Source organism: Lottia gigantea (genome assembly GCF_000327385.1).
Source record: "Lottia gigantea unplaced genomic scaffold LOTGIsca_49, whole genome shotgun sequence".
NCBI classification, from domain to species: domain Eukaryota; kingdom Metazoa; phylum Mollusca; class Gastropoda; family Lottiidae; genus Lottia; species Lottia gigantea.
In genome coordinates, this window is record NW_008709687.1 from 1,523,115 (window position 1) to 1,536,973 (window position 13,859).

At 33.4% G+C, this 13,859-nt stretch overlaps 4 protein-coding genes across 4 annotated transcripts in view; 3 read left to right on the forward strand and 1 right to left on the reverse strand.

Moving 5' to 3' along the window:
- Nucleotides 1-2,370, forward strand: part of LOTGIDRAFT_234332 (hypothetical protein) — an 11,063-nt gene extending 8,693 nt beyond the window's left edge. Inside the window, exons 7-10 of the mRNA XM_009061630.1 lie at nucleotides 463-495; nucleotides 830-991; nucleotides 1,487-1,663; nucleotides 1,936-2,370. Of these exons, the coding sequence (XP_009059878.1) occupies nucleotides 463-495; nucleotides 830-991; nucleotides 1,487-1,663; nucleotides 1,936-2,297 (734 nt within the window). The 3' untranslated portion in view covers nucleotides 2,298-2,370. The remainder of the gene's footprint in view (nucleotides 1-462; nucleotides 496-829; nucleotides 992-1,486; nucleotides 1,664-1,935) is intronic.
- A 3,078-nt stretch (nucleotides 2,371-5,448) lies between these two features.
- On the forward strand, nucleotides 5,449-6,189 carry LOTGIDRAFT_165113 (hypothetical protein; the record flags this gene model as incomplete). Its single annotated transcript, XM_009061631.1, has 1 exon — nucleotides 5,449-6,189. One exon carries the CDS (start codon nucleotides 5,449-5,451, stop codon nucleotides 6,187-6,189), a length of 741 nt encoding a protein of 246 aa, XP_009059879.1.
- Nucleotides 6,190-6,949: 760 nt separating this feature from the next.
- Nucleotides 6,950-8,035, forward strand: LOTGIDRAFT_165114 (hypothetical protein; the record flags this gene model as incomplete). Its single annotated transcript, XM_009061632.1, has 3 exons — nucleotides 6,950-7,004; nucleotides 7,056-7,250; nucleotides 7,668-8,035. The coding sequence occupies 3 exons, from the start codon at nucleotides 6,950-6,952 to the stop codon at nucleotides 8,033-8,035; spliced, it is 618 nt and encodes a 205-aa protein (XP_009059880.1).
- A 1,811-nt stretch (nucleotides 8,036-9,846) lies between these two features.
- Nucleotides 9,847-10,542, reverse strand: LOTGIDRAFT_165115 (hypothetical protein; the record flags this gene model as incomplete). Its single annotated transcript, XM_009061633.1, has 1 exon — nucleotides 9,847-10,542. One exon carries the CDS (start codon nucleotides 10,540-10,542, stop codon nucleotides 9,847-9,849), a length of 696 nt encoding a protein of 231 aa, XP_009059881.1.
- Nucleotides 10,543-13,859: the final 3,317 nt, after the last annotated feature.

A 13,859-nucleotide genomic window follows, 5' to 3' on the forward strand; every position in this document is an offset into this window, starting at 1 on the left:
CTTAGTCGGTAAAAACTACAAAAGAACAAAATGAAAATACACTTAATACAATCTTACAGTGAAAGATACATGAAATAATGTAATGAAATACGAATTTACGTTTGCAAAATAATGATCCCCATTGCGTTCCGTACTTTTAAAAACTTCAAAAAGGGAATGGATAAAAATGCAACTTAAATCAATATCTAGCGATCAAATATAGAGTTAAACGTATTTAATAGCATAAAAATAAACAGGTAAGTAAAATTATAAACTTACAGCGTGGTAGAGCTATCTATCTACGGGAAAAGAAGGAATTTAGAATGTAAACACGCCGATTTGTAAAGGTGCTTCCGCTAAAATTATGAACTAATGGGAGATAACTGTAGATTACTACGGCGGTCCAATAAGACAATCGCGACAGAACATTGGTATATAATCAAAATTCTTGCAACTTAAATATAAATTTCTTGGTTATTGTAGGAAGGCCAACGACGACGAGGAGGACGACTCCAGGTATGTTATCTTATAATTCTTATTTTAACGTCACTTTGCACACTGCCCTAAATTTAACATTAGGAAAGTACAGATGTGTTTAAAAAGTATGTATGTCTTAACGTAGTTTTGCACATTAGAGAATTTTTCTCTCGATTTCAATGACAAATTGATCATCAAGTGTCATTATTTTTGATCTTTTTATTTCCTGATGCTGGAAATTTCTTGTTCTTGTATTGTAGATAATATTTTTCTTAAGGAACAGGTTTTGCCTCGAAACGATTACACAGGATTTTTTTTGTCTATCTACTTTCACTTTATGATGTTTCTAATAATTCCACAAAATTGTTTGCAGGTTGCATGACAGAGCCAAATATCAGCAATGCAATTATAACCACGAATTCTCCAACACTGTTTACAACAGTCAATATCACTTGTCGTGAAGGGTTCAGAATGACACAAATTCTGAGTTGTGATTCTGATAATTTGAAATATGAAGACACAGAATGTAGACCAGGTGAGAAAATTGTAAACTTACGGGGTCAGATCGACCAGAATCTAGTAGCAGCACAAATTTCAACGACTACTAACACAGCCGGCGGTATCTGGGATAATCTGTTCAATTGCTGTATTAAGTTGACCTGGGCGCCCCAATGACTGAAAGATCATAATTGATGATTTTACAGATATGACCAATTGTCATCTTGCCATCTTGACCCATATTGCCATCTTGTCCAATTGTCATCTTGACCAATTGCCATCTTGACCCATATTGCCATCTTTACCTTTGCCATCTTTACCAATTGCCATCTCGACCAATTGCCATCTTGACCAATTGCCATCTTGACCAATTGCCATCGTGACCAATTGCCATCTCGACCAATTGCCATCTTGACCAATTGCCATCTCGACCAATTGCCATCTTGACCAATTGCCATCTCGACCAATTGCCATCTTGACCAATTGCCATCGTGACCATTTGCCATCTTTATATTTGATGTTTCTTTTTCAGTTGAATGTCCGTTGAACCCGGTAATAAGAAATGGTGACCTGACTTCTGCGATCGGGTCAAGAGTTATTGGAGTTAAATATAATTTTAGGTGTAAAAGACCTTTTACTAAACAAGGGGGAGAAGGAACTATAATATGTAATACGTGTGGAGAATGGGAAACGGATATAACATGTGTAGGTAAGAAATGAAATGAAGTTTTACGTACTACATTTCTGCAACTAGTTTCACTAAGTAGGCCTACAGCAAACTCCACGCAGCGTGCAATGAAGGATTTTTTGCCAGGTCACGCGACATCGGATCTTTTTCGATTTCCATCTGTCGAGAGATCTTTAATCACTGCCGGATCCCGTGTCGATACGTTACTAAAGGTACGACAAAGCCTTAGTTAGAAAACTGCTTCACAAATACGAATCANAATATAGTTTGTTTGTATATTTTCTTGTTTGCAGGTCCTTGTCAGTTCCAGGAAGTCGGGTGTCAAGGCTTTCCACCTGGGTATGCTCCAATTGTGAAAACCAGAGAATACTCACGGACTGCATGCGAGACATCATGTAACAACAATCCTAGGTGTACGACATGGTCTTTCCTCGAGTATCGCTGCAAACTATACACATCTCCTGTCATTATGGTTATCGGAGGTTCACTAACAAGGGCTAAGTGTCAACAGTTGTGCGCCTTTAATCGCAGATGTTTGTCCGTTGTCTCTACACCTACAGAGTGCGCTCTGTTTGATAAAAGACAACTAGAAACTTCACGTGGAGCAACTGGGTTGAATTTCTACTACTCTAAAATCGATGAAGATTGTGAGTAATGTAGCCAACACCCTACATTGAGTATAATTAATATCTATTCCGAATCGTAAATAAATAATTTACATGCATTATGTTATGTGTTATTTATTTGTCTTACCATTTCTTATTACTACAGGGGTGTGAAGGTGAAAAAGGTTGAGAACCATGCCTTGCTATATTATGTTATAGATAACTAAAAATCAATGTTCCCACTTTCAGAAAGTGGCACAGCTCCATATTTTAACTTTTGAAGATGCGCATTTTGATTTAATTTCTATAGAAATATTGAACTTTAATGAGCTATTAAAACATTTGGATTAGAACCCACTGAAGAGATAGTGAAATTGACTAATAAACCAATCAAATGTTCAACATTTCCAATTCAAATATACAGGACAAAAGTTTTGTAGTTAGCTTTCACTTTGGGTTTTATATCAGTTGAGTTTAGGAAAACAGTTTGAAGAAATTATAATAAATTTAACTTAACCAAAAGTTTGGATTAGGTTCTTTAACTTTAGAAACTAAAAAACCTAACACTACAGCATGGATAAATAAAGCAAAACCTTACCTTGTGGATCAAATCGGAGACACTCTTCAAGGTGATTTAGATATGAATAATTTCAAAGCAACTAATTTAAAATCTCCGAAAAATGATAATGACGCTGTTCACAAGAAATATTGACGGGAGCAAATAAATTCAATTGAAGTAAATAAAAACCATTTAGAATATGAAATAAGTAATGTGAAAAGATTCTTCAAACGTCAATTAAATAATAAAAATTTTATTAATGATACTAAACTAACCTGTGCCAGTGCCTTATATTGAATAGTAACTGGTTACTCTTCAATCACCCTAATCTCTAAAATACAACAAGAGGTAGAAAGTTTTATAAGTTTTATTCAAAAACAATTGGTTGATGTAGTGAACAAAATTTAATTTCATTAATATCTAAATTAGAGGATAAGATTACAAAACAAAAATTAGACATTCAACAATTAATAGATAACATTCCAGATGAAAATGAAGATATATTTCAACAGGAATTAAATGCTCTGGAAACTAAACTTAACGGTGAATTACAAAAAGAACTAACGATTATTAAACAACAAAACCTCTATTCAACAACAAATACAAAATATTGATGATAGTGTTACTCAACAACAGATTACCACTATTAATAATGAAGTTTTAAAACAGGACAAAAATATAGCCGCATTAGAAAAGCATCTCAAGGAAGAAAATAAATCATATTATTTCAATCTTCCTTTTAGAAATTTAACTTATAAAGATGCTTCTATTACTGATAATATTGATAAATCAAAATATTATGAATTGAAAAAATATGGATTTACATATTTTACATTTCTTACATTAGAGATGGTATTATTAACCCTCCAGGTCTTTTTGATAGAGTAGTTGATATTATTCATACAACACTTTTTACTTTCCGAGGATAACTTCAAATTTAAATTACTTTTCCTTTGCAGGTAAAAGTTGATTCAATATTTTTCAGACAAAACTCACGATATTCATGTAATCAATTTAACGCTCGTAAAGTTCTTCAGTTTATCAATGGTACACAAATGTGGAAACTAAAGAATTAGAAATTAACGACGAAAACAGCAAGCTTAATCACTTGTATGAAATTAAAACAAGTGGAAAAAATATAGATAGGTTTAGAACGTTAATCACACCAGATAAAGAAAAGATCTTCTTGGATTGAGTAATTTTGATATGATATTGGAGACGGAAACTCCACCATCAATGAATATTAATTAGAATTCCAGAACCACAAAAAGAAGGAGGAAAGCTATTCAGTTATGAGTTTTTACGAACTTCAGACTTTGAATACGTAAAATATTTTGTTAATAATGATATATTTACCTCAATTGATATTCATAAAAGTCAACAAAAACAAAAATTTTGATACCAGCAATAAGAGATGATGAGGCATATGTTAATATATCTATCTCTATTGAAAAACCAAAATTTTCAGTTCATCTAAACAAGATTAATGATTCGAAAGAACAAATGTCGTTAGTAACTGTAAAAGTTTATACCATGGACAAAAAAATTATCCAGCTTTTGGTTTATCAGAAGTTCACTTAATTCAATTACCTTAAAAATGTAACTAGAAAGCAGACATAACTACATGATAGGAAAACAAAATGAACTAAAAGAAAAACTAAAACACTTCAACAAATGCAGAAAAACATGGAGTAGAATTGATTCTGTTTTCAAAACATTAAGCACAATTCTAACAGTAGGGATAACAGTGGCAACAGCCGTAATGGCGGATTAATGCTTCCAATAATTGTTTTACATCAAAACAGAAATCTAATTATAAAAAGAAAACAGAAATTTTAAATACATATCTTAATGAATTATTTATATTTTTTGAAAGATCAAGAGAAGATAAGAACATAACCATTGAAGAATTAGAAGAATTCATTGAAATTTTAGATACATTTGATGTAGAAATATCATCTGTAAATATAAAGATAAAATAAATATTTAAAAATAAAAACTTAAAGAAAAGAATGGATAAAATTGGAAATTTAGACAAAGGACTATCCAAAAGACTTTTTTCATTGATATTCAATTCAATACCTAATTTATTTTCGCGTAAATTTGACAAAGAAGATGAAGAATCCTTTATATAGTTAATAATATGGATAAGGAGTTTAAAAATGAGGAGAATGAAATTAAAATATCAACCACAAATATGCTTTATTCAGAATTAATCATGAGAATAACTATTCTATTTAATGATTTTAAAATTAAAGGTCAAATTGAAATAGACGAATATATGAAGAGGGGGAATATAAACACGACACGACAGTATCTGGTTTCAATGCCCAATCTTTCCAAGCTGCTTATTCAAAGGCGCATGATACACCTGACGCCTCTGATTGGTATTTTACAGGAGAGATTATTTTCCGCAAAAATTATTTCAGAATAGTAAAAAGATCTAAAACTGGCAGAGGTGGAAATCAACTTAAAAAGATAAATGAATACAAAGGCGAAAATTGTTACATACCAAGCGATGGTTATTGTTTTATAAAGTGTGTAAATCACTTCATGAATAAAGACTTAATAAAGGAATTTAAAGAAACAAAAGAATTTGAAAAATTTATCAACAGTTTTAAAAAGAAAAAAGAAAAGGAGTGATGACAGTTGGAAGAATTAAGCTATTCAGCGATCGATTTAATACCAATTTTCAAATCTATAACCCTAAAGACAGTCATTTTCAACCAAGATATTATGTATACATAGACTTAGATTGGGTTTTTTACTTACACAAAGAACATTTCTGTTTGATAAGAAGAAATAATAAAGCTTTGGGTATTAAAGAAATAGAAGAAAACTATAATGAAAATGTGTGGAGAACCTGCAGAGATGATGATGCAGTATTATGTTTTGCTCAGTTAAAACTAAATGTGATGTCACAACCCCATGATGGGTGTTTATTTGCTTGGGATTGTGAAACAGATTGTGAAGAGGGGGCTAATAAAGCATTTCCTTATTGCTGTTCTTTAGTCAATTTGGAAAAACTAAGGAAAAAACTAGAACTAACTAAAAGAGTATTCCCAGATTTAAAGCCAATTGATCCCATTCCGGAAAGGTTTTACAACAAACTCACGACTAATATAGTAGACATATTTGTAGGAACAGATTGTTTCGATCAGATGTTGCGTCGTTTAGAACAAGTAGATAAAAAAAGACTAACCTTAATTTCCCATAAAGGCAGTGGTTTTGATAACAGGATTGCATTTAAAAGCGTCAAAAAACTTACACAATGTCCACTAGTAATAGATGAAAAAAGAGTGAAAGGAGAGATAAAAATATCTGATAAAAATAAATATTTACAAAACCTGTATCACTTGTTCATTTCAACATCAAAGCACTAGTTTGTCTGCATGGGGTAATTCATCTAATCTACCGATGAATTTAAGAAAAATAATGGATGTAGACATTGCTAAATACACCAAGGACAACTGTGAACCTTTAAGACATGAATGGGAGCCATATGCTAAAAGAGATACTCTCTGTCTTAGAGTCTGTTTGATCAAATACAATCAAGCAATGAAAGAAACTGTCTTCCTAAACGTTTCAAATAATCTAACAGCTCCGGTGCTATCTTTAAATTGTTGGTATTATTTGTATCATTACGATATAGAGATGGTTGAAAAAAAATGGTATGAAACAACTATAAAGGTTCCAGAATGCACTGAAAAAGAAAACATTGATACAGTTTATTCACACACTCATCCTTTTATAAGATATTTCATCAGACAATCCATTAAAGGAGTGAGAGTTTCTGCTAACAGGAAAACATTTGAAACGGACAAAATGAATGAGATTTGCGCCATATTAAAGGAGTATTTAGAAAGTGACACTGAAGGAATAATAGATTTATTCAAAGAATACAACACAAGTACAAAAGATAAAACAGATTTTCACGCTAAACTCAAAGAGCTGGACTATTCTAAACTGATGGCATTTGACGCTAATGGGCTGTATGTATGCCTCTGCTATGACAGAAGGTGAATATCATAAAAGCTCAAAGTGCTGGAGCATTTATACCTTATATTTGTTAAGCTATTTAATGAAGAGAAATTCAGACCTAGAACAGTTATTTTAAAAGTCTGGTTTGAATATCCTACTAACATGTTCTTTCAACCAATACCTGCTAAAGATAAAATAACTTTTACGAACAGAATAGGTAAGTAGGAAACTGGCACTAAAATCAGGTTTAGAAATGGCTTCTGTTCAGACGTTTTAACATCGGTTGACATTCAAGAAGTAGTTAAAGCCGGTGGTAATATACTCAGGATATTAGATGGAATAGTCTATGAAGAAAATTTTAAAACTCCTCCATATAGAGAATACATTTTAATTTTGAAGGAATTAAGGAATAAATACAAAAAGAAAGGGGATGTGGTTGCTAGTAACTGCATGAAGTTGTTAGGTAATTCCTTATACGGTAAATCTATTCAGAGGGATAGAAATACCTCATTGCATTTATGGAATGAAGAAACCTTCCGCCTTAATAACGACAATCACGTCAAGAAGTATGACAAACTAAATGATAGTTGAGATTAATGACGAAGAAAAAGAGTTTGTTCCCCAAAAGGATTCTACAAGATTAACACCCAATCATTTAGGTGCGTTTATATTATCTCACAGTAAAAGAATAATTAACAATTTTATTCATGTAATAGATGGATTTTATAAACCGGAAATATACTATACAGATACTGATAGTTTATACATTTCTTCTAAAAATTGGGATAAATTAAATAAAGCTGGGTTGGTATCTGAACTGATTATTGCAAAGGAAAGAATGACTACGGAGATGGTGGAATTATTTTTGGTATGTATTTAGCATCAAAAGTTAAATATAATATCATTTTGACTTCTGATGGTGTTTTGAACGAAAAGAAAACGTTTAAGGGATACTCTAACTATGAGATTGAGATGGACGATTATGTTCAATTAGCTAGCGGACATGATGTGACGAATGAATTTGATAAACCATGGGGAAAGAGTTTTACTGATGGAATAGTTATTCCTAATGAAAAACAAACTAAAAAATTTAGAAGTTATTTGAATTTAATGAAGAGAAAAGCACCAGATGATGAAGGAAAAATGTATCCTTACAACTCTGGGAGGGAGATGTGCTTGGATGACGATTATGTATTTGATGATTTTGATTATTTTACAAATGTATCTAATGATGATCCATCAGAATAAATTTAGTTCTTTTGTTTTAAATGAAGTTGAATTACAATTACCTCATCACCAGAATCTATAAACCTATTTTTACCATCTTTGATTTCCAGATTTATATCTTTAATCATAAAGGAATTAAGTGGTAAATTATGTCGTTTGAAATGGTTTATCTATAATTCTATATCCAATCAGTACAGTGAATGTTGGAATACTGTAAATAATCTGACGTTTGTATTTGTTGAAAAATCCACCGTTTATCAAATTACATTGAATATTAATGACATCGATATCATTCTCGATTAGCCTTGTGTGGTGCTAAAGTGGATTGGGTGTATGTTTTTTTTTTATCAAAGCCTAGTAAAGTATTTAAAGAATTTTCTACTTTGAAATCAACTTGACTCTTATTTCTCAATATCAATTTTATTTTGTTCACTACTGGTACGGACTAATGAGACATTAAATTATACCCCAATGAGGTAGTAATTATCCCAAATCTAGTGGCCATTAATCTAAGAAAGATTTGATTTCCCTTTATACTGTCTCTTCTTGGGGCGTTTCTAACCACCAGACTGGAGCTGACTGATGGTCACTTCGGTCATTGCTTGCTTGGCTTTTATCAGGGTGATGAATCTGAAGATGTTAGGATGGTTGGTGGTCATCTTGTTCATTCTAGCATGCCACCCCTCAACATGATTCGTGGTTCGCGGACCTACAGTGTGAAAATGGTTCCACATATGTATAACTTCTCCTTCCACCTACTGTTCGGTCACATAGTCAGCAAATTTTGCAATTGAGGGATCTTCCATGTTAGCGGCTTCAGGGGCATTGAACCAATAATCTTCGATATGTTCAGGTCTAAGTAGAGCTACAGCAGATGCTCTCCTCACGAATAAGTTCACATCTGGATTGTTTGCAAAGGCACATGGGAGTAATTGTATGAAAAAGGGAATAGCCTGTATTGTGGGGCACAGGGACTTAGTAGAATATCCGGTAGGGTCTGATGGACCCATTAATGATTCAGCTTTATATAGAAACCAAAAGTTATGCCAAATTTGTTTTTTGTTATGGTGAAATTCTCAAAAACTAGCGATTCAAAAATAGAGCAATAGAGAATAAAAAATTACATTTATGACTGCCCCTACACGTCGATATCTCATCCGAGGAATGAGAAGTTCCAGATTTGTCGGGCTCGATCCAGAATAGCTGTTGAACTCATTTCATCTCTGTCTCATTCATTAAGTTGCCTTATGGACTTTGACTTACGGATTGACGCAGTTTGTCCAATCCAATGCAATGTACAATGAGAAATTTCGTCATTAAGCTCTATAAAAGCTCAATTATTTGCATATGAAATGAATTGAAAATAAAATGTATATAGCAAGCCTTGTTATTGTTGTTTTGTTTTGTCAAAACTTGAATTAGTCATCTTTCTGCCTTCCAGTCTACCCAACTGCAGATAGGTACGGAATAAGTCATCTTTCTTCCCTACCCAACTGTAAATAGGTTCTGAATAAGTCATCTTTCTGCCTTCCTGTCTACCCAACTGTAGATAGTACTGATTAAGTCATCTTTCCCCCATTCCAGCCTCTTCAACTGTAGATAGTACTGATTAAGTCATCTTTCCCCCATTCCAGTTGACCCAACTGTAAGTAGGTTCTGAAAAAGTCATTTTTCCGTATTCCAACCTGCCCAGCAGAAAATTAGTACTGGTATTCCAGTTGACCCAACTGTATATAGGTACTGAATAAGTCATCTCTCCCCCATTCCAACCTAATCAGCTGTAAATAGGTACTGAATAAGTCATCTCTCCCCCATTCCAGCCTAATCAGCTGTTAATAGGTACTGAATAAGTCATCTTTCCCCCATTCCAGTCTATCCAACTGTAAATAGGTACTGAATAAGTCATCTCTCCCCCATTCCAGTCTATCCAGCTGTAAATAGGTACTGAATAAGTCATCTTTCCCCCATTCCAGTCTATTTAGCTGTAAATAGGTACTGAATAAGTCATCTCTCCCCCATTCCAGCCTATTCAACTGTAAATAGGTACTGAATAAGTCATCTCTCCCCCATTCCAGTCTATCCAGCTGTAAATAGGTACTGAATAAGTCATCTTGCCCCCATTCCAGTCTATCTAGCTGTAAATAGGTACTGAATAAGTCATCTTTCCCCCATTCCAGTCTATCTAGCTGTAAATAGGTACTGAATAAGTCCTCTTTTCCCCATTCCAGTCTATCCAGCTGTAAATAGGTACTAAATAAGTCACCTCTCCCCCATTCCAGTCTATCCAGCTGTAAATAGGTACTAAATAAGTCACCTCTCCCCCATTCCAGTCGACCCAGCTGTAAATAGGTACTAAATAAGTCACCTCTCCCCCATTCCAGTCTATCCAGCTGTAAATAGGTACTGATTAAGTCATCTTTACCCCATTCCAGTCTATCCAGCTGTAAATAGGTACTGAATAAGTCATCTCTCCCCCATTCCAGTCTATCCAGCTGTAAATAGGTACTGAATAATACTGAATAAGTCATCTTTCCCCCCATTCCAGTCTATCCAGCTGTAAATAGGTACTGAATAAGTCTTCTTTCCGTATTCCAGTCTAATCAGCTGTAAATAGGTACTGAATAAGTCATCTTTCCGTATTCCAGTTGACCCATCTGTAAATAGGTACTGAATAAGTCATCTTTCCCCGATCAAGTCTATCCAGCTGTCATTTCTTTATAACCGTTTATGAATCATAAGATGATTGTTGTGTGCAGATTAATAAGAGACAGTCCAGTGGCACATTTAGGAGCTTGTGATTGCCCTTTCCTCTCGGGCTATATAAAATGAAACATTTATTCTACTTTTCACCTCCCAAACCAATTTTCAATCCAATTTTCTAGAGAGAGGTTCCTCTAAACTGAAACCCCGTGAGCTACAAGCTGTGCAGATCGCTCGACAGTTAGAAATTGCATACGTTGCGTTTCCACTTTTATTTAATTTTTAAATTGATTGCATATACTAAAATAAACCACGATGTTAAGAGCTGTGACGACAATACAAGATACAACATTCACATTCAATTTCAGTTATTCTTCCTAGTAACAGCTTGTCTTTGTAAACAAAGGGACGGTATTTCTGTCTTTGTGGTGTTAGTCGTTCATCACCCCTTATAACTGAAACATAGTCTCGGTAAAGTATTGTTCAGTCTTTATGACATCGCTGAAATTAAGGTACCCCCACATCATAGCGAATACCAGTTAACTGTATGGTTACGAATAATCAAAGTAGCCATGATTTCCGAACGCAATTCAAATGTTCAATCAGGGTTCTTGCAGAATTAGGCGTTGAAAGACACTATCACACAAAAAACCATATGATAACAGGAACCACAGACATCTGACGGAAAATTTGACTGACGCGAATGAAAACCATAAACGGCCACAATGAGTCAGTGCTGCACTACATAACCTGTGATCAAATATAGCTTAGGCAAGATGTTAAGGACTAATCAAACAAGCAAATAGGAAAAAAACTATGTTAAAAATGCCTAGAATTGAGTATAAATAGACGTGGCAAATTATTGCTTTATTTTCACTTGTAACTGAGAAGATGCATGCTGGAAGATTATCGTACCCTGCGGTTCTGTTCTGCATAACCTCTTGGACTGCTGTTGCTCAAGGTATGTTATCTTTTTGTTTCATCGTAGCTTTGTACATTGCCCTAAATTTAAAACATTAGAGAAGTACAGATGTGTATGTGAAAAGTATGTATGTCTTAACGTAGTTTTACACAGTAGGGAATTTTCTCCCGATTTCGATAGCAAAGTGATCACCGGTCGTCAGTATTTTTGACCATTGATTTACAGATGCTGGAAATTTCTTGTTCTTGTATTGTAAATAATATTTTCCCATGTGTTGAGGAACAGGTTTTACATCGAAAGGATTACACAGGATTTTTTTTGTCTACTTTCACTTCCAAAATGTAAGATTTATTCTCCTTCCTCCTAGAGTATGATATTGTCCAAGGGAAGAAAATTGCTATAACTAAAATTATTCTCATTAAATTTCTGTGGAATAAAAATATAATAAATTTCTTGAGACCTATCTTGTTGTCTTGGTAGATAATTTAATAATTTTGGTATTTAATTAAAATTCTTGGTACATGATATGAATTTCTTGGTATTTGTAGGCAGAACTATCGAAATTACGACAAATACCGATACAGGTATGTTATCTTATAGTTCTTATTTTAACAAAGTGACAAAGTGATTGCCGAGCGTCAGAATATTTGATCTTCTGATTTTCTGATGCTGGAAATTTCTTGTTCTTGTATTGTAAATAATATTTTCCCATGTGTTGAGGAACAGGTTTTACCTCGAAAGACTTGCACAGGTTGTTTTTTGTCTACTTTTCACTTTAAAAAATCGTGCTAGATGTTATTCTCCGACTTGTTGCTTTGGTATATAATTTAATAATTTTGTTATATAATTAAAATTCTTGGTAAATGATATGAATTTCTTGGTATTTGTAGGCGAAACTATCGAATTTACGACAAATACCGATACAGGTATGTTATCTTATAGTTCTTATTTTAACAAAGTGACGAGGTGATTGCCGAGCGTCATAATATTTGATCTTCTGATTTTCTGATGCTGGAAATTTCTTGTTTTTGTATTGTAAATAATATTTTCCCATGTGTTGAAGATCAGGTTTTACCTCGAAAGACTTGCACAGGTTGTTTTTTGTCTACTTTTCACTTTAAAAAATCGTGCTAGATGTTATTCTCCGACTTGTTGCTTTGGTATATAATTTAATAATTTTGGTATTTAATTAAAATTCTTGGTACATGATATGAATTTCTTGGTATTTGTAGGCGAAACTAACGAATTTACGACAAATACCGATACAGGTATGTTATCTTATAGTTCTTATTTTAACAAAGTGACGAGGTGATTGCCGAGCGTCATAATATTTGATCTTCTGATTTTCTGATGCTGGAAATTTCTTGTTTTTGTATTGTAAATAATATTTTCCCATGTGTTGAGGATCAGGTTTTACCTCGAAAGACTTGCACAGGTTGTTTTTTGTCTACTTTTCACTTTAAAAAATCGTGCTAGATGTTATTCTCCGACTTGTTGCTTTGGTATATAATTTAATAATTTTGGTATTTAATTAAAATTCTTGGTACATGATATGAATTTCTTGGTATTTGTAGGCGAAACTATCGAATTTACGACTCCAGGTATGTTATCTTATAGTTCTTATTTTAACGTCACTTTGCACACTGCCCTAAATTTAACATTAGGGAAGTACAGATCTGTTTAAAAAGTATGTATGTCTTAACGTAGTTTTCCACATTAGAGAATTTTTCTCTCGATTTCAATGACAAAGTGATCATCTAGTGTCAATATTTTTGATCTTTTTATTTTCTGATGTTGGAAATTTCTTGTTCTTGTATTGTAAATAATATTTTCCCATGTGTTGAGGAACAGGTTTTACCTCGAAAGGATTACACAGGATTATTCTTTGTCTACTGTCATTTCTAGATCGCGTTAGATTTATTTTCCGTCCTTATCAGTGGCTCAGCCAGGTTTACGTCCGAGGTGGGCGAAATATCTGAGATTGGAAGAATTTCTAACCTGGTCATGGGACTTTGGCCTGAAAAACTTGTTTTCGGGGCTGCTAATCGGGTATGAAATTTTCCAATTGAAGAAAAACTGCCATAATTAAAATTAGTCAGACCTAACTTATAGTCTTGGTACATAATTTTATGATTTTGGTTATTCAGTCGTATCCCGGAGGAATGACGTCTAGTTTAACTGTAACCCAAATTGCATCAATGTCAACTACAGGAGTATAAATCA